This window comes from Netta rufina (genome assembly GCF_964035555.1).
Source record: "Netta rufina genome assembly, chromosome: 6".
In the NCBI taxonomy this organism is placed as follows: domain Eukaryota; kingdom Metazoa; phylum Chordata; class Aves; order Anseriformes; family Anatidae; genus Netta; species Netta rufina.
In genome coordinates, this window is record NC_140129.1 from 40,406,344 (window position 1) to 40,433,725 (window position 27,382).

The 27,382-nt window shown below is 41.2% G+C and overlaps 1 protein-coding gene across 2 annotated transcripts; it reads left to right on the plus strand.

Moving 5' to 3' along the window:
* Nucleotides 1-655: 655 nt before the first annotated feature.
* On the plus strand, nt 656-27,233 carry MARCHF7 (membrane associated ring-CH-type finger 7). Of its 2 annotated transcripts, XM_084289314.1 has the most exons (11): nt 660-1,067; nt 6,017-6,173; nt 8,865-9,023; nt 12,333-12,504; nt 14,113-14,280; nt 18,575-19,691; nt 19,940-20,109; nt 21,462-21,571; nt 22,996-23,109; nt 25,090-25,138; nt 27,062-27,233. In XM_084289314.1, exons 2-11 carry the CDS (start codon nt 6,027-6,029, stop codon nt 27,085-27,087), a joined length of 2,232 nt encoding a protein of 743 aa, XP_084145440.1. In that variant the 5' UTR covers nt 660-1,067; nt 6,017-6,026; the 3' UTR covers nt 27,088-27,233. The 2 variants fall into 2 exon arrangements, with proteins under 2 accessions (XP_084145439.1, XP_084145440.1); XM_084289313.1 differs by having other exon boundaries at nt 656-1,067; nt 25,090-27,203.
* The last annotated feature ends 149 nt before the right edge of the window (nt 27,234-27,382 follow it).

Below are 27,382 nucleotides of genomic sequence, written 5' to 3' on the forward strand. Positions count from 1 at the left end.
AAAGCACCATCGGGAAACAGAATCAAGGCAGTTGCTAAACATAGGACTGTCCCTGCCCTTCAGAGATGCCAGCTGGCTGGATTCGGACCAGCCTGGCTGGTCTTACGCGTCCCAGATCTGTCAGAGCTATGAGGCACGCACACGTTGCCTCTGTGTGCGCTGTATCCCTGTGCCAGGGCCGGCGGCTTCGGGTTATTTTTTTTTGTTTTCCAACAGACCGGCCAGCCTGCCGCTCTTTCACGCCCCTTTATCTGCCGTGCACCACTGCGATCTCGGGCACTCGCCGCGACGCCCGGGTAGCCCTGCCGCAGGCCGCTGTCGGGCGGGTTGCCCGGCGAAGCGCCGAGGCCCTCGGCCGCCGCGGCAGCGCCCCGGCCGGCGCAGCAGCGCCGCGGAAGGCCCGCAGGGCCGGGCCCGGCTGCCCTTCTCGGGGCCGGGCTCGCAGAACGCAAGGTCGCAGGGCAGCCGGCGGCGGGGCTCGGTCACCGCCCGGCTCCCCCAGTGACGCCAGCTCGGGGCGGGGCGGGGCGGGGCCGGGCCGCCCCTCCTCGCCGCAGGCCCCGCGGGGAGCGGCGTCAAGGTGAGGCCGCGGGCGGCGGCTGGCGAGGCGCCGGGAGCGCGCGGCCGCGGCACGGCCGACAGCGGGCGGCCCGCTCGTTCCCTGCCCCGCAGCACGGGCCGGCCGCCGAACGGGGAGGCTGGTTCGGACGGCGCCCGTGCGGGGACTCCCCGCGGGCAGCAGCTCCGCCTTCCGCCGGGGGGCGGCTCGGAGCGGCCGCGGCTGAGCCGAGCGCCCCCGCCCCGCCCGGGCCGCCCCGCTCTGCACAGCGCCCCCCGCAGGCACAGAGCGGGTCGGCCTCCCTCCCTCCCTCGCCCGCCCCCGGGTGCTGCCGCGGCCGCTCTCGCGAGAGCCGGGCACGGGCGGGGCGCAGACGGTGACTGACAGCCGCGGGGGCTCGGCGCTGTCGCCATTGTGCTGCGGGGAGAGGCGGCTGGATCGGCTCGGCTCGGCGCGGCCGCCTGCGGGTCTGGCTCCTCCGGTGACCCTGGGTGCGCCGCCCGCGACAGTGAGTAGGGGCCGGCCGCGGCCTCGGCGGGGGGTGGGATGGCCCGGCCCGGCCCGGCCCTGGGGGCTCGGCTTGGGCCCGCGCGCCGCCGGGAGCCCGCGGCTCGGGGCCAGGGAACCATTTTGTGTCGGGGCTGGCCCCGGCCGCGCAGAGCGCTTCCGGCGGGAGGGCGCCCCCGCGAGCTCCGCCGCCGCGCCCGGGCCCCGCCGCCCCTCGCCTCCTGGGGGCGCCCCTGCCTCGCGGGGTGGGGGCAGAGCGCTCGGCGCCGCCCTCGGGGCCAGGCCGGGCGCGGCCGCCGGTCCCCGGCCTCCCCCCGCCGGCCGCGGGGCGGCGCCCTGTCGCTGCGCGGGGCCCCGGCTCCGGGGCGGGAGCGGCGCGGGTGCTGGCGGCGGCGCGGGGAGGCGGTCGGCTCTGGCAGGCGTCTCTGTTAATCCGGGGAGGCTGCCGAGGTTCCGCCGATCTTGCGGCGGCGGGTTGGGAAAAAGCCCCGAGCGACGAGCCGCGCGGCCGGAGGAAATTGCCCCCGAGGCCTGCTTGGCTTGTCGGTAGAACGTGCTTCGTGGGTAAAGGTGGGAGAAGGCCGCGCGATCAGGACCTGGGCGACAGTCCTGCCACCGGCTGTGTACTGCGTCAAAGGATACAGAAGCCTGTAGCCGTAAAAACTCAAGTTTTAGCTAGTAGCAGCACCACGTAGTTCAAAGGTAGAAAACTTCCGTTTATGAGCTGGGAGCGAGGCGTGTGCAGCGCTCTGAGCGAGGATACAAGAATGCTTTAAGCTGTCAGCAGAAGGCGTGGTAGCTAGTAAGGGCCTCCCTTGCTGGTAGACAGAATACATCAAATATCTCCCTCGTTTCTCAGTAGAGGGGGCTTAGGCCACCAGAGAAGCAGTGAGAAGTCCCAGTTTTAAAAGTTTGGTGTTATTTTTACCTTTTGAAATTACTCTGCTTACCTGTAAAGAGCTATCAGTTTTGGTTTTAATCTGTTAATGCCTGCCTGTGGCTAGGTTAGATCTAGTTCATCTAGTAGTTGGAGGAATCACAGCTTAAGAAGGGCAGAGCGTTAGAGCTGTCTACTCAAAATAGGCAGTTCAGCTCCACCTCCCAGATAAGACACGGTCATCTCTTTTCCATGTACAACTGAAATTTAAACTTTGATTTCAGAAGTTGTTGTTGTTTTTCTTTTTTTTTTTTTTTTTTTTACCCTGTCTTGAGATGCGTCATGTAGTGCCTTACTCCTGAAAACACTGGAGTTCAGATTCTTCTGTGGTGTTTTGTGTGCAAAGTTGAATACCACTGTATGAGCTGATGGAATATTATGCTTTGATGAGGAGTGTTTCTCACACCGTATTCCATTTCCTATTTTCTGCTGTATAGCCACTCCGCAAATTGTCGGATAGCAGCGTGAGTAGTATCAAAATATGGAAGTCACAGAGAATCCAGAAATGTGGTTTGTCAAGGTAGTGAGTTGAGGTTGCACAATGAAGGATGTGACAGGTGTTGTATTTGAGTAAGGTATTGTTCTCCTTTCTCACAACAGCAGCCTTTTAAACCAGTTGAGGATGTAATGCAATTTTATTTTCGTTTGTTCCTTAAAAAAGTTGTTTAAGCATTTTTCTGTCTCACTGCCTTCTGTGTAAATTTAGTTGACTACTTCATCATTATAGAACTTGTTATAGCATGTTAATCATCATTTGGGGTTTGGTGAATTTCTTTGCATGTAAACAAAACGTTTGAGGTTTTAAATTGGAGTGCCATTGTGTTCGTTCAAAACAAAAGCAGACAAAAAAAAACACACCTCATGGTACTGTGATATTGTAAAAGAGAACCATTTTAATTCCAAAATATCCTATAAAACTGATGTTTCCCCTTTCAGATGTGTATTCTTGTGACGTAAATAATTTTTTTAAATGGTGAGATCACAGAATCACTGAATGTTAAGGATTGGAAGGGACCTTGAAAGATCACCGAGTCCAGTCCCCCTGCCGGAGCAGAACGCCTAGATCAGGTCACACAGGAACGCGTCCAGGCAGGTTTTGAATGCCTCCAGTGAAGGAGACTCCACAGCCCTGCTGGGCAGCCTGTTCCAGTGCTCTGTCACCCTCACCATGAAAAAGTTTTGTCTCATACTTAGGCAGAACCTCCTGTGTTCCACATTGCACCCCGTTGCCCCTTGTCCTGTCATTGGGTGTCACTGAGAAGAGCCTGGCTCCATCTTCTGACACTTGTCCTTTACATACTTATAAATATGAATAAGGTCACCCCTCCGTCTCCTCCAAGCTGAAGAGACCCAGCTCCCTCAGCCTTCCCTTGTAAGGGAGATGCTCCACTCCCTTAATCATCCTCGTGGCTCTGCACGGGACTCTCTCAAGCAGTTCCCTGTCCTTCCTGAACTGAGGGGCCCAGAACTGGATGCAGTATTCCAGATGTGGACGCACCTGGTCACTGTCGTCTTATGTACTATGTTCTGTGATGGCATAGTACATTCTTCTTGAACACCTCGTTCTGTTACCATGATCGTCATAAGCCTTGTGTGACTCTGTGTATTAAAGCTAACTGCGAATATGGTTGGTCTATGAAGCCTTCCTTAGTGAAGTGCTTAAAACAATTTTCACAGAACTCTGGATGATAAAAGAAACCCAAATGAAAATGGATTTCCTGCTAGTGTTGGTTGCCAAAGTTGAGTTGTATCTGGTTTGATTTATACAATATGTTCAGGTCATAGCTCCGTTGACTTCAGTTGGAGATGTATGCATATTTTATTTCTTTTATGTTGGATGCCCAGAAGATTAAGTGGTCTTCTGTGCTTGTATTGGCAAAATGATTCACCTGAATGACATGTTCCACATCACTCAAACTGTGGTCAGAAGCAAAAATGAAGTCCAGTTTCCTCATGCAGAATTTCCCTGCTTGAGTCAAAAGGCCTTTCATTCAGTAACTCGGCGTGAAAATGAGGCAGGGTTCCTCTTGTCAGGTGCCTGTCACTATACAAAACTGAGTCATCTTTATAGCAGGTCCCTGTTCACTTGCTGAGGCCAAGACTGTGCAGGAAAAGTATACAGTTTTAGAGGATTTAATCGTAGTGCATATTCATAAGCTGACATTGAAGTTGGCATTTCCTAACGTGCTCACTATAAACATATTTTTGTGTTTAGTTTTCTGCAAGATTTACTTAGAACATATCCCTTTGATAGTATCATCCTGATGTGTTCAGGCTGAAATCATAGAAGACAGCTGCTTGTGCTAATTTACAAGATGGAGTTGATTGATAATATTGTCCTCTTGGGGTTACCACTGGAGGAGAGAATTAGTCTTGTGCCTCTTCATGTACATTTGTAGAAGCAGTTAGCTAATCTTAGTCTCCATTTCAATTTCTAGAGACTAGGCATTGGACACAACTGTCTTCTATCCTGTCCTTTCCTATTGCGACAGGCTGATTTTTCTCTCTTGTGTGCATAAGCAATTTTAGTAGCATTAGATGATCTCTGATTATGTCTTAAAGTTCTTGAACTTCTTACACTTGTACTTCTTCCCCTGCTCATTTGGACGTTCATTAATCCTGCTGTACGGAGCTTCCTTTCCTTCATCTAGAACCTCTGCATATTTTCTGTCTGCGTCTGACGTTCTACTTGTGTTATTTAATTCATTTGGTTCTACATACATCTGAAGGAAAGTGATACAGAAGCAGAATGATCCATAACTGAAGCGGTAATTCTGGTGCTCAAAGAATGTTAGGGATTGGAAGGGATCTTGTGTACCAGTCCCATAAACTAAGTTTAATCAATGGACATCTGTACAAACTAACTTTTACCAGGAGAGTATTGGGTAGTCCTGGGTACATGAACTTGTAACTGCAGCCAGGCATAGGCAATGTCAGGATTGCTCCAGAAGCTTTTCAGAGACGTAGCTGAATGTGAGGAAATAATTGTACTGTATTGATTGTTGTTTTGTTTTTTTTGTGTGTGTGTTTGTTTTTTCCCTAATACATCTTTTTCCCATTGCTGCTCTCAGAAGGCAAGGTCAGAACTGAAAGTTGTGAAATAAAACATTGTACCACTTTGGCAAATCACCTGCACCGATGCAGTTCTTAGCCACCTGTTTTACGAGCCGTTAACTGTCATGCACCTCTTCCTGCACCACACAACTGCAGATGCTGTAATGTTGTGAATGTTATTTAAGAGCTATTTTTTGTGGTGTAGTTCTTTCTGTACTGTCCTGAGGAGGAAGAATATTAGAAAACCAGTTATCTATCTATCTAGAGTTCTTAAGCAATGTGAAGTTGAGATATCCTTCAAAGGACAGGAATGACAGGATCACTTCTTATGTGGAAAAGGCACCAGCATTTGTTTTAAAATGCCTAGAAATACCAACAGAGCAAATATTTACTCAAAAATAAATTTGTATATACATGTCAGACCACATACTGTGGTTTTACAAATGAATTTTCATGGTAGTTGTCTTGGAGAAGTGAAATACTTCTTTGAGGTGGGTAGTTTTAACAGGAAAGTGAAGTTTCACAGTTCTGACCCTGAAGAATAAGCTTGAGTGTAGTTTCTGCAAGTAGCTAGTTGATCTTCTCATGTTGTAGATGCGGCACATAAACAGAAAAGTTACTTCAGGCTTTAAGAAATCAGAGGATTCTTTCCGTGACTCCTGGTTCGTTTTTGCATTACTGCTGCAGGGTTCTTAAGGGATATAAGTAATATAGTAACAAGAATATCAAAAGCAGCTATGTTCCTAGTTTTCTAACAGTGAATGGGAGGGGGTTTATGGAAGAGGTGCAGAAACCTGAGAAAGAATTCATTTCCACATCTTACTGACCAGAACAAAGCTCTGTGTAAATGTATGTCTGTGTGTGAGTAATACTTACGTTACACTGGAAAACAGTTGTGCATGTTTTGTGTGTAGATCCCTGCATTTGAAAGAAAAAGTAATGAGTGTGTCCTTCTACAGGGTACAAAAAATGGAATCTAAACCCTCAAGAATTCCTCGGAGGATCTCTCTTCAGGCCTCCAGCTCTCCAATAGGATCCCGACCATTACCTGGAAACAGTTTAGGTGGGGCATATAGTGCAAGAGAATCTTCACGGAGATTAGACTCTGGATACCAGGTAATGGTATTGATTCTTTCTATGAAGCATACGTTCATTTAATGTTTGTTTCTAACAGAGGAAAAACCCTAGAGTTGCTGACCCCCCCCCACCCAGGGGGGGAATTAAAAGGAAAAGTATCGGCCAAGGTCTTGCACTTGTGAACAAAAAACATAACTAATCATCCAAGGCAATGATTTGATGATCAGGCCAGTGACAGTTTTCACAGAATCACGGAATGGCTGAGGTTGGAAGTTACCTCTGAAGATCATCAGATCCAACCCCCCCCTGCCAAGCAGGATCACATAGAGCGCGTTGTGGAGGATGGCATCCGGGTGGGTTCTGAATATCTCCAAAGAGGGAGTCTCCACAATCTTTCTGGGCAACTTGTGCCAATGCTTGGTCAATCTTACAGTAAATAAATGTTTTTCTTGTACTCAGCTGGAACTTCCTGTGTTTCGGTTTGTGCTTGTTGCCCCTTGTCCTGTTGCTGGGCACCACTGAAAAGAGTCCAAAAGCATCCTCTTGACACCCTCTCTTCAGATATTTGTATATGTTGGTAAGATCCCCTCTGTCTTCTCTTCTCCATGCTAAACAGGCCCAGCTCTCTCAGCCTCTCTCTGTCTGAGAAATGCTCCACTCCCCTAATCTAGTGAACTAGTGAACCTGTGAACTGGTAGTTCTAGGTTTGACATCTTTACCTACTTTTGTTTGTAGCTCTGCCTTTAAAAATCAGCTGATTGATGAGAAAAGGGCATCCCGATACCCTTTTGCTTTAAACTAAAAGAGGGGAGATTTAGATTGGAGATTAGGAGGAAATTTCTCACTCAGAGGGTGGTGAGGCACTGGAATAGGTTGCCCAGAGGCTGTGGATGCCCCATCCCTGGAAGCATTCAAGGCCAGGCTGGACAAGGCCCTGGGCAACCTGATCTAGTGGGTGGTGTCCCTGCCCATGGGAGAGAGAGTTGGAACTGTGTGATCTTTAAGGTCCTCTTCAACCCCAGCTGTTCTGTGATTCTATGACATGATTTTATGATACTATGGATCTGTTTTGACAATAGTCACTGCTGTCCTAAACTTGGGTAAATGGGTGTTGCTGGTGAGGGAATGTGAGGATTTTACATGGAATGTTAATAGGGCATTATACTTCACGTGTGGATAGTGATGCATATATAGGAATACGTTGTGGTTCTAAGAGTTGACAGTAGGATGTACTACTCTGCAGCATGTGCTCACTTTGTTTTCTGTAAGAAAAGGTAAGAAGAGGACTTCCAGGTTTACATCATACTGTCCTGTCAGTATGTTAGTACAGCTGCACCTGGCAATGGATAGGGCTGTGGCAGAGACCTTTGCTGTTTGATGCCAACCAAAATGTTTTTTTGTGGGATGAAGGTATGTTCAAGAGTAAGAATTCATACTTGGTAGATGCTTTCCCTTTGAAAGAGGATTGTGGTAAGTATAGATTAAACTGATACAGAAATTGTTTTGGGACATTTGGAAGTAACCAGAGGACTGTTGGGTTCGATTATCTTAATTTTGTTTCTGCTCCTGTCAGCAGTTCCCACCTAAAATTTTGGGACTAGAAATATAAGTGCATTTTAGTCTTTGCAATGCAGAATTTTAACTTGATGACTAAATGTTTATTGTATAAAATAGTAATGAATTCTGTCCCTGATAACAAGTGATCTGGGGCGTTGTGTTGTATAATTCCTTCCCCAGAAATAGTTTCACAAGTAACGCATATAATTATCTTTAGCACAATGTACGTATAGCCATGTGTTACACTTGTTATATCTAGCCTGCATGTGTTTGTTAATATGTAGGCTACAAAGATTGCCTAAGGGTGGTCTTCAGACAGTTTTGATCTATTTATTTTTTTGTATTCCTACCCATTTTTTGCAGACCAATTGCTCTGTAAAACCGTCTGATTAAAAATAATAAAAAATAATAATAAAAAAAAAATTGAATAGTCTTGCTCTTTCATAAGGTTTATGGACCCATCCAGTCTAGATGGGATGACACAGAAAGCTTTTGGTCAGAAGATTAGTCTCAAACTGTGAAGCTAGATATGTTACCAAACTGTTTTTCCACTGTCAAGGAATTAGGAGGGTTATGTACTTGATTTCATTTATTACATGAACTGCAGTGTTTACACTGTGCAGTGCGTTATCATTTGGATGTTTTGTGCTGAGCAACGTGCTTCTACTCTGAGGAATGACCTTTACAATACTTCCCAGGTAAAACGGAGGGAAAATAATAGCAGAGAGGATCATGTTGAATCACTTTTTTCCACTCCAATTTATAGAAGATAGTCTGAGAGCTTGTTTTATGAGACTAGTGCCCAGCAGTTAAATAAAACATACGCAGGCGTGCTTAAATGGAAGATGGTAACTTGTCATATTGAAAGTTGAGTTCCTTAACTCTGTCCTGTTTCTGGAGTATTTAAGTAGGGGTAACACCCCAAAAAACCTATTGTCCACAATCAAATGAAAGGACAGATAAAGGAGATAATTAATAGAAAAATATTTTTCCTTTTGCCAGTGGTTTTCTTTTTAAACCTGGCTCATTTCTTCTTGGGTATACCTTGAGGTTTTTAATGGATGTCTCCCAGTTTATTAGTACCTCACCCTTTCCTGCATTTTTGATATTCAGATCGGATATACATTTCATCTTGAGTTACAAGATGTATCTGATAAGCATGTTGTTCTTCAGGAATCCACTGTATTGAGTACTTCTGGTAGAGACTGGGGAATTGGAGAAAGAGAGACCCATGAAACTGCTTGGAAGCTTACAGCGTCCTCTCCAACTCACTACTCAGGGACACTTGATCATCCACGGTCTGGAAGATTCTGGGGAAGCAGAAACAGACTGGTAATAACTTTTAATGTGTAATGACTTCTTTAGAAAAGAGGGTTTTACTGTAGCCTTCCCAATCTGAAAAAAATGCTAGCAGAAGCTTGCTGTAATGTTTTTAGATAAGAAGATCTTACCAAGTCAAAATGGAGGGAAAACAAGATGGCAGTGTTAAGAAATTATTCAGAGGATGAAAATAGTAATGTATATTAATTTGACTACTAGTAGAGCCACTCACTTCAGATTTCTTTCTTAAGAAGGGACCATTAACAAAGAAAAAAGGGCATGCATGATTAAAGTCTTTTACATGCTGTAGTCCTACAAATGACAAGATAAATGTTTTACTGGATTTTTCTAGGGCACAGTGTTTTTTGTTTGTTTTTTTTTTTTTGACCTTACCAGCTTTGTGACCTGAGAACAAAGTTGGTAGTTTGAAGGATCTGTTTTAGAAAACTTAGCTTTAGATTTACTTACAACTTACAGGTAACATAACAGTTAGTTACATGCTGCTTGCAGCATACTGTGGAAGAAAATGGAGGCCAACCTCTCACCAGACTGGGATCCAAGGCTCAGGCCTAAACAGCTTGCCTTAGGTGGCCTCCATAACCATACATGTAGAACTGAACCACAGACTGTCCCTTAACAACTCTAAAGTAGTTTGCTTCTTTGAATTACTTATGCACTGCAGAGTCAAAATAAAACACTTCCAGTTGCATTAGAAATAAAAAAAATAGAACTGATAGTCCTTTCCAGCTGAACTATTCTGAGATCTAGTCCAACTGTCTGATTATTTCCCGCTTTAAGAGGGGTAAAGCAGACAACTATAAAGACCCTTGGGGGTAGATAGCAAACTTGAAAATTCTGCTCACTTGAAAACTGAGAGGGCTTTTGGGTACCTAAGGATACTTGAACCGTAAGTAGGTGTCCATTTTCGTACAGTTACTTAAAAGGTGAATGCACGGTCAGAAAAGTGAGGAGTGTGGAAAACTGTGGGGATGCTGGCCTGCAGGAGTAATCCTAGTAAATGGCTTTAGATATGGTTGGAACCTGTGGTTGTAGTAGGCCCATGTATATGCAGTTAAGCTAGAGCTGCAGGCTTTTTGAAGTGAGAGTGTTGTTTTTTTTTTTTTTTTCCTAAGTTAAATTTTCTTCTTAAATTATGTTCTGATGGGGGTGAACACTGCAGAAGGCTCAAACTTCCACTTGTCAAATAGCAAGCGATTAAAAGATAAATTACATTAAACATATAACTTGAGGGGAAATTAACCTATTTTCACACTTGGTTTGTGATGTTAGATCCTCTGTCTGACCCTTTTGTCTTCTATGATGGGGAAAGAGAAATAATTGAAAAGCATTGGCATAAGCTCAGCAAAACCATAAAAATAAAACACAAGTAAACAGTTAATTTGTTTGGCCAATTAAGAAGCTTGGTTTCAAATACTTTCTGGGAGAAGAACAAACTGTTTGATCAAGCTCAAGTTTTTGGTATCAAAAAATCTTGGCGGTGAGTAACCAGACCAGTAACTTCACGGGCCAATACGTTTTCCTTTCTTTTTCTTTCTTTTTTTTTCCTCAGTACTAGGAAGGCTATATACTGCAAAAATTGTTTTGTACTTTTTAAACTATTTCAGTTGAGTTTAAGCTTAATAAAAAAAGCTTTTATTTTCCTGGTACAAAAAAGACAGGGATCTCCTGGAAAGAGCCCAGTGGAGGGCTACAAAGATGATATGGGGCCTGGAGCATCTACCCTACGAGGAAAGGCCTAGAGACCTGTGTCTGCTCAGCATTGAGAAAAGAAGATGTAGAGGGGATCTTACTAATGTTTATAAATACCTTAAGTGTGAGAGACAGAAGGATTTGGCCAATCTCCTGTCAGTGGTTTGTGGGAACAGGACAAGGGGCAATGGCCACGAAATGGATCACAGGAAGTTCGGCACCAATATGCAAAATAACTTTTTCATGGTGAGGGTGATGGAGCACTGGGACAGGCTGCCCGGGGAGGTTGTGGAGTCTCCTTCTCTGGAGATATTAAAGGCCTGTCTGGATGCCTACCTCGGTGTCCTGGGTCTGTCTGGGATGTTAACTTTTCCTGCAGCAGCCCATTCAGTGCTGTGCTCTGCACTTGTAGCTAGAACAGCAGTGGTATCACACCAGCGTTGTGTGTACTGCTGAGCAGTGCTGGCACAGCATCAGGACTCTCTCTAACCCTCCTAGGGGGTGGGCAAAAAAGTGAGAAGAGAAACATCACTAGGGCAGCTGACTTAAACCAACCAAAGGGATATTCCATACCATGTGGTGTCACACTCGGCAATAAAAGGTGGAAACAGGAAGAAGAGGGGAGGGGTGGGCTCTCGTGAAAACTTCAGTTCTCCTCCTGAATGCCAGCTACGTGCGTTGAGGCCCTGCTTCAAGGACGTGGTCAAGCATTGCTCATTTGTGGGAAATAGAGAGTAATTTCTTTCCTCTGCACTTCCACATAGCCTTTATGTGTTTTTTTCCCTTTTTTCCTTTTCCCCTTTCTCTTTTTTTTCCCCTTTAGTTAAATTGTTTAGTTAATAATAATAATAATAATAATAATAATAATATTTTTTTCCCTTTAATTAAATTATTCTTATCTCAACCTGTGAGTTTTCTTTACTTTACTTCTTTCCCTCCTCATCTAAGGAGGGGGAATGAGAGAGCGGTTGTGGTGTTTAGCTGCTTAGCATGGTAAAACCACCATACTTGGCAACCTGCTCTAGGGAACCTGCTTTGGCAGTGGGATTGGACCTGATGACCTCATGAGGTCCCTTCCAAACCCTACGATTCTCTGATTAATGTAATCAAAATATTTCTGGTCTAAGCACCTTAATAGAAAGTAGAGCTACCTCCTAGCTAAGTATATTTTAGGTTGTTAAAAGATGAGCAGGGTTTGTTAAACTACTATATCATAAAGGTAATCTGTTACAGCCATTTCTGAAATACAAAATTATGTTTGCTTTATTATCTGTAAACCTACATCTGGGCATTTTTATGGTATCTTAAGAGTCAGGATTATCTCTCTGTTCTTTAAATGTCATCCATCTAAAAAAGAAAAGGTGCTGACTGTAGTAGAAACCAGCTTTAGATGCGGAACTGCCTTGAATAAACCTGAGAAATGCTTGTGCTCTTGACAGCAAAATTCTATAATATTTTTAAATAAAAAAAGACTTTGCGTCGTAAAGTTATTCTCTGCTGGTGTTGTGGGGTTTATGGTATATATGCTATTTTTCAGTATTGTAGGCTGTGGAAGGTACCCCTGAAATACTGTATCCATAATTATCTTTTCTTTTTTTTATGTTATTTCAGTCTACATCTTCCTCCTCTCATTTTACATCTGGGTGTTATGGCGAGTCTGAGAGAACTCAGGGAGCATATTCAAGACTGCATAACCAGCAGCGAGATAGTGATTCAAAGAGACCTAAGCTGTCCTGTACGCCTACCTCTTCTGTGAGAAATAATGGCTTGACTGCCTTTTCAGGTGAGAGGCTGACAACTAGAGCTGAGCTACGTGAGAGTTTTCTGAGTAAGATCAATCAGGTCTTACTGAGTTGGAAATAACTTGCTTTGAAATACTATGTTTCTGTTATTCTTCAATATGAAAAACTTTGACGGTAGTATATGAAATAGTGAGAATGCTGTTGATGTGTTTGAAAACTCATTAGTACTCATGGAACTTCAACATTAGCTGTACCTATTCCATTTGCAGTGAAGTTGGACTTAATGTTTCAAATAGATCTGAAGTGGTTAAGATCTCAAGGAAAGAATGAGTGCACTTGTTACATATGATTTCAGGGGACTAATTGTGTTAGTAAACCTGCATGTGTCAGACAGCAGAAAGAAAATCTTTATGTACTTAGCTCTGTGTTTCAAGAAGCATAGTGCCATAGCTGGTTACAATGTTGTTGGTAGGGGGTCAGGCCCTACTGATAAATAACTTCATTCCCTAAACTATTTCTACAGGCCAGGCAAAAATTAACATTCTACATGAGGAACTCTTCCAGGAAAAACTGAGATTCTCATTAAAGCTCTAAATAACTGTGATACTTGCTTAGATGTAATTTAAGCAAATACTTGGATAACTGTAATTTAAGCAATATGCTAACAGTGGTCTAAAGGCCAGGAAATAACAACAAGCTACTACTGAAAGCATTTCTAGAATGTTTTGAAACAGACCCTTAGAGACATTCAGATTACCTTTATGTGTATAGACCAATTTTGGTTTTATAGAATTACGTGGCCATCCAAATAAAACTTAATATGTTCTTACTAAAAACCCTGTACTGTAGATACTTTCTTACTCTTGTGTTAATGGCAGTCATATTATTAACATGACTGTTATGATCTGGGACACGTCTGTCCGCTTCTGGATTGGTCATCACCCTGTTGACCAATGAATGCCCAAATATAGATTTAGAAGTTAAAAGTACAATAAATTCATGGTGGGTTTTTCAGAGCCATTGAAGAATTTTTTTTTTTTTTTTTAATGAGTTCTGTTCACAGCTTAAGTATGTATAGTTCCTGATTTAGTTGTTGGAGCTATTATTGAAAAACAAGATCTCTTCAAATTGAGCTTTTCCCTTCTGTTTCTGTAATATGAGCAAGAACAGTGTTTGTCACTGTTCTTAAAAGTAGTTTTTAAAATGCTCTTAAGATATTCAGATGTCTTTTTGGAAAGTCAATCTTAGGAACGCTTAATGAGTTTCATTGGAATGGCAGCATTTATTAAACCTCGAGTTGCTGTTTTGCCTAATGTGAAGCTACCTAGTAATTAGCTGTCACTGGAAGACAAGATCCTACTTCCCTTCTCCTGTCCTGTTTGACTGTTACAGGGTCTGACTCTTCACAAAAGTATTACTGCTTTTTTTCCCGGGTTAGCTTACAGAACCAACTGCATGGTTAAGTGAGTTGCCATCAGCAGCAGAGTGATGCTGTATTCTTAGCTTTTTGTTGGTAACTGGCCACTTGATCAGCTTAGTGGTATTGCTAAACTCCCCCTTAATACAATATAACCAGAATGCATGCTGAAGTACCAGCTTTAATGGATTTTAAAATTATTATAAAAATGTGGCATATTTTCTTTTCCTAGATGCCTCTTGGAGGTATAGTAGGATTCCTAGATCTTCATCTGTGATGCTCGGTTCTCTGGGAACTGAGCTGGTGAGAGAGCGAAGAGAGTTAGAAAGAAGAACAGATATGTCCATTAATGATCTGGTGGATCACAGTTACAGAAGCAATGACTTGTCATCTTCAACATGTATGTATTGTAAAAACAAAGCTTGTAAACACATAGGCTGCATGCCTGTTAGTTTCTTCCCATGTGCTTTTCATGCGTTCTTCAAAAAAAACAAAGTCAAAAGATCTATTTAATTTAAAGGTATTCTTTTAAATAAAGCTGTTTAGCCGCTCTCTAGGTGTTCACTAAAATCATCAAAAGATATATGAATGATCTAGCTTACATAGATGCATTCAGTCATAAGAAAATGGTATCAGTGTTTGCCACAGTAACAGTGCAAATATTCATTAAGCCTCCTTTCTCCTTGTGTATTTTAAGATTTCTTTTTATTTTGCCATACAGAAATAAATTAAAAAATTTAATGGACTCAAAGAATTTCCACCAAGGCACTCACCCATATCTCTTTCCATTGTGTTTTTTGAGTGTTTATTAGGGAGAACTGCTAGATCATTGACAGTACAACTGAATAAATACATATACTATAGGAAGTGAGAGATCTGTTCAATGGTATCTGCTAGGACTAGTATGACTTTCTGCATTGTCACTTTCACTTTCTCCCTCTTTGGATTGTTGTGGTCTGAGGAGGTAGCTAGTCATCAGTCTTCATTGACACCCTTTTTGCAGATGCAGTAGTGGTATTTTATATACAGAAGTTAAAACTACAACAATCCTTTACAGCTATACAGAAGATGAGCAGAAAAAATTAAAAAACAGTTCCAATTCTCATTCAGCAGTTTTGCCTTGCCAGAAGAGTATGTTTTAATGTTGTCATACTCTACATGACTTCAAATGTGTGAAAAATGGGGAGTGTACCTGGTAGAGCCTAATGGGAGAAAAGCAGGGGTGGGTAAGCTTGCTTTGTATTGTCTGTGCTGCCTTTCTAGCTGTAGTGCCCCCGTCAAGAGCTATAAAAGTAATTCCTGACTGTTCTCTGCTTTGTCGTCAAAACCATGTAGGAAATGCGTAGCATCTATGTGGATGTTTCCTTCCTTAGGATATGCCAGGTGCATAAACCTCACCGTCAAGAATAAAATAGTATGATTGCAGTGCAGAACCTGTAAAAAAAAAAAAAAATCGCATGAAAGGTTACGAAGAACTTCTTTACCAAAAGGGCATTGGAGTGGGCTGCCCAGGGAAGCGGTTGAGTCACGATCCCTGGAGGCGCTTAAAGATGTTTAGATGTAGAGCTTAGTGATACGGTTTAGTGGAGGACTTGTTAGTGTTAGGTCGGAGGTTGGACTAGGTGATCCTGGAGGTCTCTTCCAACCTAGATGATTATGTGATCCTGTTTCAATCTCAGAATTACTGAAGAAGGACTTCTACCTCCTACCTTAATCTACCAATGCCTGTTAAGTATTTAGAATGTTAAACGAAATGAAAAGTAATTTCCCTTCCTATGAGGTCAGCGTGCATCTGCTGTCCACTTTCAACCCAATTCTAGCTATTCTGCGAGAAAGAAGACTATCCTTCTCAGCTGCTTCACTTAATGTCACCTAGACTTGAGCTACAGTAGAATTCCATGTTGAGGTATATATGTAGTAATGACAAAAACTGTGGTTATAAGAAAGCATTATGTAAATAAATATACTTCAAAAAGCAGTGGAGGGGACATTAGTGTGGTAATAGTTATTGAACTGGCTATATGTGATTAAGGTAATTGAGAGAGTAGCTATGATTAGTAATACAGGATGATTATTAGTAATTTGATCCTGCTTAAGCTGCTTGCATAGCTGAATCTGCAACTGAAGTTGTTGTATTTCTTTGAGAGAAGCAGTAGTTAGTTGATAGAATTGTAGAATCATTTAAGTTGGAAAAGACCTGTAAGATCATGAAGTCTAACCATCACCTCATGCTACCCTATCCAACGCTAAACCATGTCCCTAAATGCTACATCCACCTGTCTTAAATATCTCCAGGGAGGATGATTCCACCACATCACTGGGCAGCTTGTTCCATCGCACCCTTTCCATGAAGAGATTCTTCCTGATAACTTACCACAGGAGGTTTAAATAAGATAAGGCTGCTTCCTAACTGTCTTATCACTTCTTGTCTGAGAAGAGAGACTGACACCCACTTTGCTTACAACCTCCTTTCATGTAGTTGGAGAGAACAATGAGGTCTTCCCTCAATCTCCTTTTCTACAGACTAAACAGACGCAGTTCCCTCGGCCACTCCTCTTAGGTCTTGTTTTCTAGTCCCTTCACTAGCTTTGTTGTTATTCTCTAAACATGTTGCAGCAACACAACATCGTTCTTGCAGTGAGGAGCTCAAAACTGAACATGGTACTCAATGTGTAGGCTCACCACTGCTGAGTACAGAGAGGCAGTCACTTCCCTAGTCCTGCTGGCCACACTACTTCTGATGCAGGCCAGGATGGGCACGATACTGGCTCATTTGCAGCCAGCTGTCAACCAGCATCCCCAGGCCCTTTTCTGAAGGGCAGCTGTCTAGTCACTGTTTATCAAGCCTATATATAAATGGCTGCATGGGGTTGTTGTGACCTAAGCGCGGCAATGGGCATTTACTCTTGTTGAGTGCAATACAATGGGATGCAGCCTATTGATCCAGCCTATCCAGATCCATCTACGGAGTCTTCCTGCCCTCAAACAGATGAATGTTCCTGCCCAGCTTGGTGTCATCTGCAAACTTAACTGAGGGTGCACTTGACCCCCTCATCCAGATTGTTGATGACATTATTAAGCAAAACTGGCCCTAATACTGAGCAGCTTATGACTGACATCCAACCAGATTTAATTTCATTCACAGTGGCCCTTTGTGGCTGGACATCCTTCCAGATTTTTGCCCAGTGAAAACGACATCCATCCAAGCCTTGAGGGTTATTGGGAAACAGTATCAAGTGCGTTGGTAACAGTCCAATTAACAGTATCACAGCCTTTCCTTTGTCTGCCAAGTGTGTCATCTTACCATAGAAGGAGATTGTATCAGTCAATTAAGACCTGTCTTTCATAATGGCACACTGGCTGGGTCTGATCACCTGGGTGTCCTGCACATGCCACGCGATAGCACTTGGGATGATCTGCTCCATGACCTTGCCTGGCACTGAGATTAGACTGACAGGCCTATAATTCCCCAAGTCCTCCTTCCTGCCCTTCTTGTAGAAAGGTGTTGCATTTGCTAACCTCCAGTCAGATGGGACTTCACTGGTTAGCCAGGACTGCTGATAGGTTGTTCAAAGTGGCTTAGTGAGCACTTCTGCCAGCTTTTTCAATACCCTTGAGTGAATCTTTTGTGGCCCAATAAATCTGTATGAGTTCAAGAGGTGTAGTAGATAGCTAACCATTTCCTGTTGGTTTATAATGGCTTCATTCTGTTCTGTGTGTCTTCCAGCTGAGCAGGCTGGGTACCCTGAGAAAAATTAGTCTTACAAAAGTCTGAGGCAAAGAAACTTTCAAGTACTTCAGCTCAGCCTCATCTCTCACCACTATGTTTTCCCTTGCATCCAGTAAGGGAATGAGATTCTCCTTAGTCCTCTGAAGTTTTGTTGCTCATATATTTTTAAAAACATTTTTAATTAACTCATTTTAGCCAAACTAGTGCAGTTGCAGTATTTTTAGGCTACTGTTTTTATGTTTTAGTTCTTTTTAAAAAGAAATATAATAACCCTCCCTAAAAATCTTCGGACTAGCAAGGTTTGTCTTGCTAGAGGTAGAATACTGTGATTCGAAGACGTACGTTTAATTTAGATACTGTTCAATTTCTGTTATCCAAAGTAGTTAATTTTATGCTACCTTTAAGCAGTGTTTTTAACTGCAGTTCTTGATGTTCTTGTGCAGAAAGTAGCTTGTAATAGATGGAGAATATACTTGATGTTTCCTGTGCATTTTTTTTTAGATAATTTGGTGTCTGCTACATTGCTGATGTTTATTAATGTTAATTAACCTGTCTTAGTATACAGGCAGAATGGACTGTTAAGTTATTAAATAGTACTGTACATGTACTTTTTTTTTTCAGTGTAAGTGTTCTTATATAACTTCTAACAGATGGTTAGTGTTCACTATTTTTGTATTGGCATAAGACAGCAAGTCATACCTTGATAGACTGAAGATTTTAGGGGGGTTAGATTTCATATAGAGTTATCAGACTGAAAATGGGCTTGGTTTCAGTTTAGCATTAGAATTATAAGAAGTAAGTTTAAACTTAATATTGCTCCGGAGTTTACCAGCCAAATTTGAAACAATTTTGTGAAAGGATCACAAAATCCTGAACTTTTGCATTGACATTTAAGAGTTATCCATCTGGTATGTAAGAATTGGAGCACATCTTGTTATTGTTTTCCTCTGCTTTCCTGCAACAGATCTTCAGGATAGGCCTGCCTCTTCATATGCAGAGGGAGCAAGACCAAAAGAGAATTCATTAAGCGCTTTGAGGCTGAATGCATCCATGAACCAACAGTTGCCTTCTGATCGTCAGCCATCGTTTTTCAACAGAGACTCTAACATAAGCTCTTCAAGATCAAGCTATTCTTCAAGGCAAAGGAGAAATGAAATGGAATCACCCCAGAGGAGCATGCAGCCAACATTTTCTCATACTGCCATTAGAGAAGAAATTCCTTCCTCAAGTGGTTCTGAAAGGGTTTTATCTTCTCAGAGGTCGTTAAATGAGGCTGCAGCTGACAGTGAAGGGAGGCGCACAACCAGACAGCTGCTGTCTCGTTTAGCATCTAGTATGTCATCTACATTTTTCTCTCGAAGATCTAGCCAGGATTCATTGCATACAAGGTCATTAGGCTCTGAAGAGTCATCTGTTGTCCCAAGAGTTCAAGCTTCTACTCTGTCTAGTGCTAATGGAGCTACAACTCCAGAAACTCCAGGACTTCAGACATCTGAAGCTTCTCAGGGATTTAGTTTTCTTAGACGAAGATGGGGTTTATCAGGAGTTTCACAGAATCTTAACTCTGATTCGGATGGGGAAAGCTACAGACCAGACTCTGAAAGCAGGAGCACGGGATCCTGGTTATCATCATCTTTGAGGAACAGATGTACACCTCTCTTCTCCAGAAGAAGGAGAGAAGGAAGAGACGAGTCTGCAAGGATCTCCACCTCTGATACAACTGCTAGATCGCAACATGTCTTCAGAAGAAGAGCATCAGGTGAGGAGACCTCTCTTGAAGCATCAGATAGCCTGCCTCGGGCTTCTGTTAGCAGACCATCAACACCTGCAGTATCTGGCATTTCTACAGCTACTGCCTCCCCACCAGATTCAACCCACAGCAGGAGAAGTTCTGGAATTCTGCCTGGTTCTCTCTTTCGCTTTGCAGTGCCTCCAACATTAGGAAGCAGTCTGTCTGACAATCTTATGATAACTGTAGATATTATTCCCTCTGGCTGGAATCAGTCTGAAGGACAAGAAAGTGATAAGTCTAAAATACCACCTTCAAGAGATCCAGAAAGACTCCAGAAAATTAAAGAAAGGTAAATTAGTATGTTCTTTTGAGATAATTAAATGTACTTGACTTAGCATGAGAGGGTTTTATGTAACCTTGATGTTAAAAGGTACTTTCCTTCAGAGAAGGTTGCAACTCACAGCTGTCACGTACAGGCTCACTTTTGCCTTTATAGAAACTTGTATTAATCCTCACAGGTTTGAGAACAGTTGGAGGACAGAAAAAATCGTACATGAAACATGTCACAGTGTTTTGTTGATATTCCTTCCTATTCAGTCTGCTTTTAGAAGATTCTGAAGATGAAGAGGGTGACTTATGTAGAATCTGTCAGATGTCGTCTGCAAGTTCTGACAACCTTTTAATAGAGCCATGCAAATGCACTGGAAGTCTGCAGTATGTTCACCAGGAGTGCATGAAAAAATGGCTGCAGTCCAAGATTAATTCAGGTAAAGGAGACAACAGACTATGGTAAATGTCTGGGTATGGTGGGAAACTTACTAGTACGATTGCTCTTACTAATATTGACATATTTTTGAAAAAGCAATGATTGGGGAGAGAAAAGTGTGTGTGTGTGTATATATATTTCTTTTATTTATATATATATATATGTATATATATATAATATAAGAAAAAAACAAACAAAAAACATTGACACTTCAAGGCTTTTTTTGGTATGTGTGCACGCGCACAGATGTGTGCACATTTTCTCCTGTGAGTTATTTCCAAGAGCAGTATCAGTCATTTATAGAACTACATTTTTTGTAATGCCTACTTAGGTGTTAAACAGAACATGTAACATTGCAGAGGTCTGGGGCATGAGAAGATACTTTTAAGAGTTACTCTACCAGTTTGGGCAAGTGTGTTCCCAGCAACTCCTTGCGCATGCAGTTCTAATTATTAAGTCTCTGATAGCCAGTCTGACTGTAGCAGAGCGACAGGAATTTTAAAATCAAAAAATATTTTTCTATTGCAACAGTTCTTGAATACATTGTCTTTTTTTATTTTTTAACATATCTTAACTGCTGTTCAAGGCAGTTGAACAGGAATAAAGATTTTTTTTTTTTTTTAAGATACACTTCAGAAAGTGCACACCATACAGATGTTTTTGTATTTCTTATAAATTGTTTGATGAACTTATATGTAGGATTCCTAAGACTTAAAATACATGGCCTGGTAGAGACATGAAGATCATGAAATACTTTTTACAAAAGGTACATTTGCTTGTTTGTTTACTTGGCATAAGATGACCTGCATCAGAGAAAGGACGTGTTAAAAGCCTCAGCATGTAGGGGAACTTCATTTGAAGTGTGCAACTTTGTAGATAGAAATCAACAAATTTAAGACACAAGTCCGTCATAATCTTGGTTTGTTTTGTTTCGTATGAAACAACTAGTTTCAGACCTGGAACTTCAAGACCAAGTCTTACTCCAATAGTATCTTTAAACTATTCTAGTGTATTTATTATTACTTTTGTGTATAACCGGATTACAGTATAGAATTCAAACAGCCCAAACAGCAGCGATTTTATGCCAGGCTTTCAAGAAGTACGGTGTCCAGATTGAACATGAAGCAAAATGCATATAGCCTGATAGGGAATAAACATTCTGTAGCATTTAAATTCTGATGGTTGTAAATGTTCACTACATTTATACCAGAGACCATCTTTTCATCTAACCTTGCTTTGGGAAGTAAAGCCAAGAAATAGTTACAGTCTAATGCTTCTATAATTGCGTCCTGTACTTTAGACTGTTGCAACTTGACACTGATTTCTTACCTTCCCCCTGCGCTTCCCAACCAGGTTCTTCTTTGGAAGCAGTAACTACTTGTGAACTGTGTAAGGAGAAGTTACATCTGAATCTGGAAGACTTTGATGTTCATGAACTCTATAGGGCACATGCAAATGAACAAGTTAGTATATTTTGCTTTGTTTGGTAAGTGTTGATTTTGTGCTGGGAGGGCACTCCTCTTTAGAGAAAGAAAATGTTTCCCCTTTTCAGGAGGACTGATGTGCATGTAAAGTAACAAAACCATGGAACAGATGTATCTCCTCAATATTCAAATTCTATCCTCCTGCTTTTTCCTATTGCTAAGCCTCCATTAAAGGTACTATATCTCTTATCCTTAAGTGCAGATCTGCAGGTCTTTCATCTGTCTTTGCAATCTAGTGTCTTTGACACATAGGTGCAGTAGAAATCCTGCATTCACATTTATTAAATCATGATGTGTCTTTCTTTTTAGTGTTTTTGTTTGTTTGAGAACATTTTAAACAATTGTTTTAAACATACCATTAGATTTATTACTTTATTCCTCTAATTAAAGCGTAAAAAACAACTTCTTTTATAACAGAACTTCTTGCTGCTCCTTCAAGTGCTTTTCTAAATTAAAAAAAAATAATAATAATAAGTAAAGGTCCGTTGGTATTACTGTCTTTATATAAAATGCATCATTGTATAACCACTGGATTGTGTACTGTTTTACAATGAATACATATTAGAAAGCTGACATTGATATATTGAACTATTCAGGGGGTTTTCCTTGTTCTCTGGGTTGAATTCTGTGAACACAGGAAGACTAATGAAATTTGCCTACCTGAGAAGTTAAAAGAAAATACAGAAGAGTAACTCCAACTTTGAAATGTGTGAACTTGGTGAAACATCAGCCTCTGATTTTCTTACTGTTTAGAGTAAGATAACTTACTCTGGTACTCTAGCTCCTTTCACCTGGGCTACATCATGAACAGTCCTTAAGAGTGCTGTCATCTTACATTTTAGCATGACTGAGCGTTGGTTACTGTCACTGTACTTCAGTAGAAGTAAGGCCTTTCAAGCTTTTTCCTAAAGAGTCGACTCTAAATGATCAATTCAGCAGTAGTAACATTTTGAAGATTTTCCTTTATTGCAGTGAAAATAATTTCTTGAAATTTTTATTAACACCTATGAACAACACTTTTTCTTTCTGTAAAGTATTGGGAACACTGAAAAGAAACTGGCAAAGTTTTTTTTTTTTTTTTTTTCTCCAAATGGTACAATTCTCTGCTCCTTAGATTCTTACCTGTGAACTAGTCATACTGACTTAAATAGAAAAAGTTCCACAAATAAAATCTATCTTTAAGGATAACAAGTTAGATCTGTGGTTAGTGGGAGGAACTACAAGTATAATAGCATTTTAGTAAGTAATTTGTTTTTTCCTATTACATTTCCGTAACTTCCTTGGAACAACTAGAGATGAAATATGTAGTGCTTCGAGTAAAATTTAATTCTTGTTCTGCCTCTTGAATCACATATGTAAATGTACTGCTAACATTCTGAATGTTTCTTTTGATCTCCTTTAAGGCAGACTATGAATTTATCAGCTCTGGTCTCTACCTTGTAGTGTTGTTACACTTATGTGAACAGCGCTTTTCTGATATGCTAGGAACTGCAAGTGAGGCCAGCACACGTGTCAGAGTAAGTATGCATTACTTTTATGGCAGGAATTGCTCATACAGTGAACTTAGAACTATATTGTTGTCTTGAATGACTCAGGAGCTAGATAGATATCCCAAGAAGTACTACTGTTAATTAAGAGATTTTGATGTAAAATGGTCTAGATTCGTCTAAAGTAGTAAGACTATGTTTGATTTAAAACTGAAGGATACTATGTTATTTCAGTTACTGTGTTGCAAAATTAATTTTGTCAAGGTTATCAGTAACTGATTGCTTTGCATGTATCTTTTGCATATATCAGTTTTCATAATTTCTGGGTATTTATCCAAAGCTGGAGGGTTTATCTTCCTCTGTATTCAACATTCAGTTTAGAACATTGGACTATCTGACATGACAAACCTTTCTCATTATGCCAGTCTGCATTACAGAGGTCTGGACCTTGCATTCTCCGTCTGCTGGATTGAGCCTTAAATAAGTACTTGAAACTGCCGAGCTATAGTATGATTTTCTGGCACTAGTCAAAACTCTTAACAATTGGGTTTGACTGGATTCTTGTCACTTGAACGCCTTGACTTAGAAGTGCAGTAAGTGCACCTTGGACCATTAAGAGATCATCATACAAAATCATTTTTGCATAGAGACTCTTTCAAAAATCTGTAATCTGCATGTTAATTTGATACTGGATAGTGAACTTCAGTGTTCTTTGACAACTGATCCCCTGAAAGGTATATATATTTTTTAAATTGCTTAAAAATAAATGGCAATATAAAGCTTGTCTGAAGCTTGTTTGAATGATTGCATAGCAAGTAGTAGGCCTTTGGAGTAGAAGCAGGACTGTGCTCAAATCTTCTACTGTATTAGAACAGTGGTCCCCTTTCTGTACATGCCCAGTTATATAGCTTATTTTCTGTGGTTCACATGAAATGTACATTAGAAAGAAATTCTTTACTCTGAGGGTGGTGAGGCACTGGAACAGGTTGCCCGGAAAAGCTATGGATGTCCCATCCCTGGAGCTGTTTAATGGGGCTTTGGGCAGCCTGGGCTGGTGGAAGGTGTCCCTGCCCACGGCAGGGGGGTTGGAATTAGATGGTTTTAAGGTCCCTTCCAACCCAAACCATTCTGTGACTCCCATTTTCCTCCGCTACAAGTGTAGAGACAAAAGACACAATCTAACTGTAGCCAGCATCCAGTACAGTTTATTACCTTGAGTGTATTGCAGAAATAAGATGTTCTTAATGGTTCTGATCAGGCGCAGCATTACATAGGCGTGTGATGCTACATTTTAAAGCAGTGAAGATCACCCATGTGCGTTTGATACTGAAACCACAACTGGGCTATGAAACCTCTTAAGTTATTCTTGTTTCGTTTTATTTGCTGTGTGTCAGCATCTGTCGTATCATTTAAACAGTGATGTAGATTGTCACTGTTCTTCTAACATTTAACTGCCATTATTGTCTAGTAGTTACCCTGATTTTAAACTATATTTACGGATATAATCTTCAGTGGATTTATGTTTTTTTTTAATAGCCTTGTTCAGCCAGAGGGCTCTGTTTTTGCCATATAAATAGTGAAATAAATGAAATGGATTCAACTAATGAAGTCCATGTGGGTTACGTTTTTGTGCATTGGAATTTGTAGGAACGGTTTTCATAAAACTGCCAATTTCTTATATATGTGCAACTCTCAAAATAGATGTGTTTTACAGACTGTAGGACATGAAGATGGGGAGGCACTAAATGCTAACAGAAGCATTTGACGTAGTATGGAAGCCAAAATAACTGTGCAGTAGCAATTTGAAGTCTAATATGTGGGACTTGATATTAAATTTTGTATTGATTTTGTAAGTTGAGCAAGTGGGTTAGGATAACCAACACCTGGATTGAAGCTTTGGGATATAAAAAGTGAAGAAAAGGTGAAGAAAACTTCTTTGCTAACGTGTTGCAAATTACTGCACATAAACTTTGCAACTTTTAAACTACTTTCTCTCTGCCTTGTTTCTAGTTTATTAACCTTGCAAGAACTCTTCAGGCACATATGGAAGATATTGAAAGTAGGTGCTTCCCCTCTCCTCCTTATTTCCCCCCCCATTAGATCAAAGTTCAATGAGTACATGAGTACAATCCTCCTTTGCCAAGATGATTCATAATACCAGACTAAATTACTGAAAACTTGACTTTACCCAGTGCTTTTTTCCAGTGTCAGTAGAAATATTCTGGGTGGGAGCTGATTTTAATTCTCCATGATGGATTTCCCAATAGCATCATGACTATGCAAGACTATGCAAGTGTTTCCTGCCAGTGATACCAAGATTCTTCACGAGTTTACCAAGATTCTTTGCGAGTTTATTCTAGTAGTACCTAATTATGGAAATGGTGGTGACCTTTAGGCTGTAGCCTTTTCATGAGTTCTTGTGGAAAAGAAGCATTTCAGGCTAAATTTGACTGTGCTTAAATTACCATACTTTTATTGCCCTTTTTGTTTACCTTGTTTTCCCCACTTTTTGGATGTACGTATTCTTTGATCAGCACTATCCACTTCTGGAATGAATTTAACAATTCTCAGCTAAGGTAGAGGACTAGCTTACTTTTCACCTAGTTGTTCTTCAGTGCGATGAAGTGAGAAAAATGTGTGCTGACCTGTGGTAAATGTAGCCTGAATCTGAGTCTTATTTCTGGGCATTGTGAATAGGCAGTGGAAAGGTAATTGGTTTATCTTCTTTCTAGTGTGTGTTTGTCTCTCAGCATGCAAATTTTGTATATGTATTGAGCTTTCAGTGAACAGGACATGTTTGGTGTATGATATAAGGAATGCTGGGGGGGAATTGTTTAGTTCAAGAAGCAGAGGATTATTTCTGCGTTCAGAGCACTATGTAGGTAATGTTTTCTGTAACAGAGATGGATTGGAATTCAGGATTTATTCTGAAGTTATGTGTATTCTTATTATAGTAGAAATTAATCTTAGTAAGTGGCATTCCACACAGCAATTTAATCTATATTTGAGCTAGACTTTAACTTTTAGGTTAGGAATACTGACTTGAAATTTGTTATTGACACCATTTGAGTTATGTTCCTCTTCTGAGGAATGTTTTTGGGAGGCTGGAGAAGTGATGAGAAAGACGTTGCTTCCCTCTTTACGTTCAGAGATGGAACAAATTACGTGATTCAAATAATTTCAAGACTGCAGAGTTTGCTTAGGAGGACAGATTAATTCCTGTTAGGCACAAGCTAACTTTACAAACCTGTTGTAGATGTTTGTACTCAGTTTTTATCACAGTTGACAAGCATGTGTTTGTCCTTTAATTCACCTTTCAATAGCAGAATCCTATGCATATGGGGACTTTACCTTACATAGACTGAAAGAGTGGGGGTGGAGACAGTAGCTGCTTCCAAGTAGGACTCACTTAATTGTATTAAGCAACAGATATATATATATATACACACATGCACACACACAAAACGTGTGTGTGTATATATATATCTATATATATATATGAATGTAAATGTCAGAAATTTCTGTTTGCTTAGATTAATGAACTTTTCTTGGTATTTTAGTATAAAGATAGTTTACCTGTGGGAGTAATTTCTTCCCCCTTGTTGGGTGCAGCTGTCATAGCTTGAACATACTCTCTCTCTGCTCTTACTACAGTTGGAATTAGCCACTGTGAACTTCTATATAAAGCTGAATCTCTGGCATAATCATTTTTTCTTCCTTTTATTTTGAGGAGGAACAGCAGGAGGACACTGCAGTTTGTAATGTGGAATTCAGATTTAAAAATGCTACGTTTTTCAGATGTGAGATGCATTTAAAAATTAAGCTATGGAAATTACACAAGGTTTGGGCCGGTATTACAGTCAGCTATTTATATTATGAAATCACCTTTATTTCCACTACTCATTTTAAACTAAAAGTGCTCTAGTTGTAAATTTAACAGACCTTTACGAAGGCTTCTGATTATACTGTGTTGTTCCAACAGCTTCTGAGGATGATTCTGAAGACTGATGCTGGTGGAACTGTGTTGCAAGAGACAAAGAGATGTGCTGCAGAAATGCTGAACTGGCAAGAACAACATCAACATGCATTTGTTTTTTGCTCTCCTTAGTAAAAAGTGCATTGAATATTACTGTAGTTTTTGAAGCACTGTTAAATTCAAAATCAACTGCTGCACTGTGGAACTCAGTGGATTTGAGAACTACTCAGCATGTGCAAAGATTAGATATATGTGTGTATATGTATATATAAGGCAACTTCCCTTTTTAAATGATGGGGATGTGCTTCGTTTTGGGAGACATCAGAT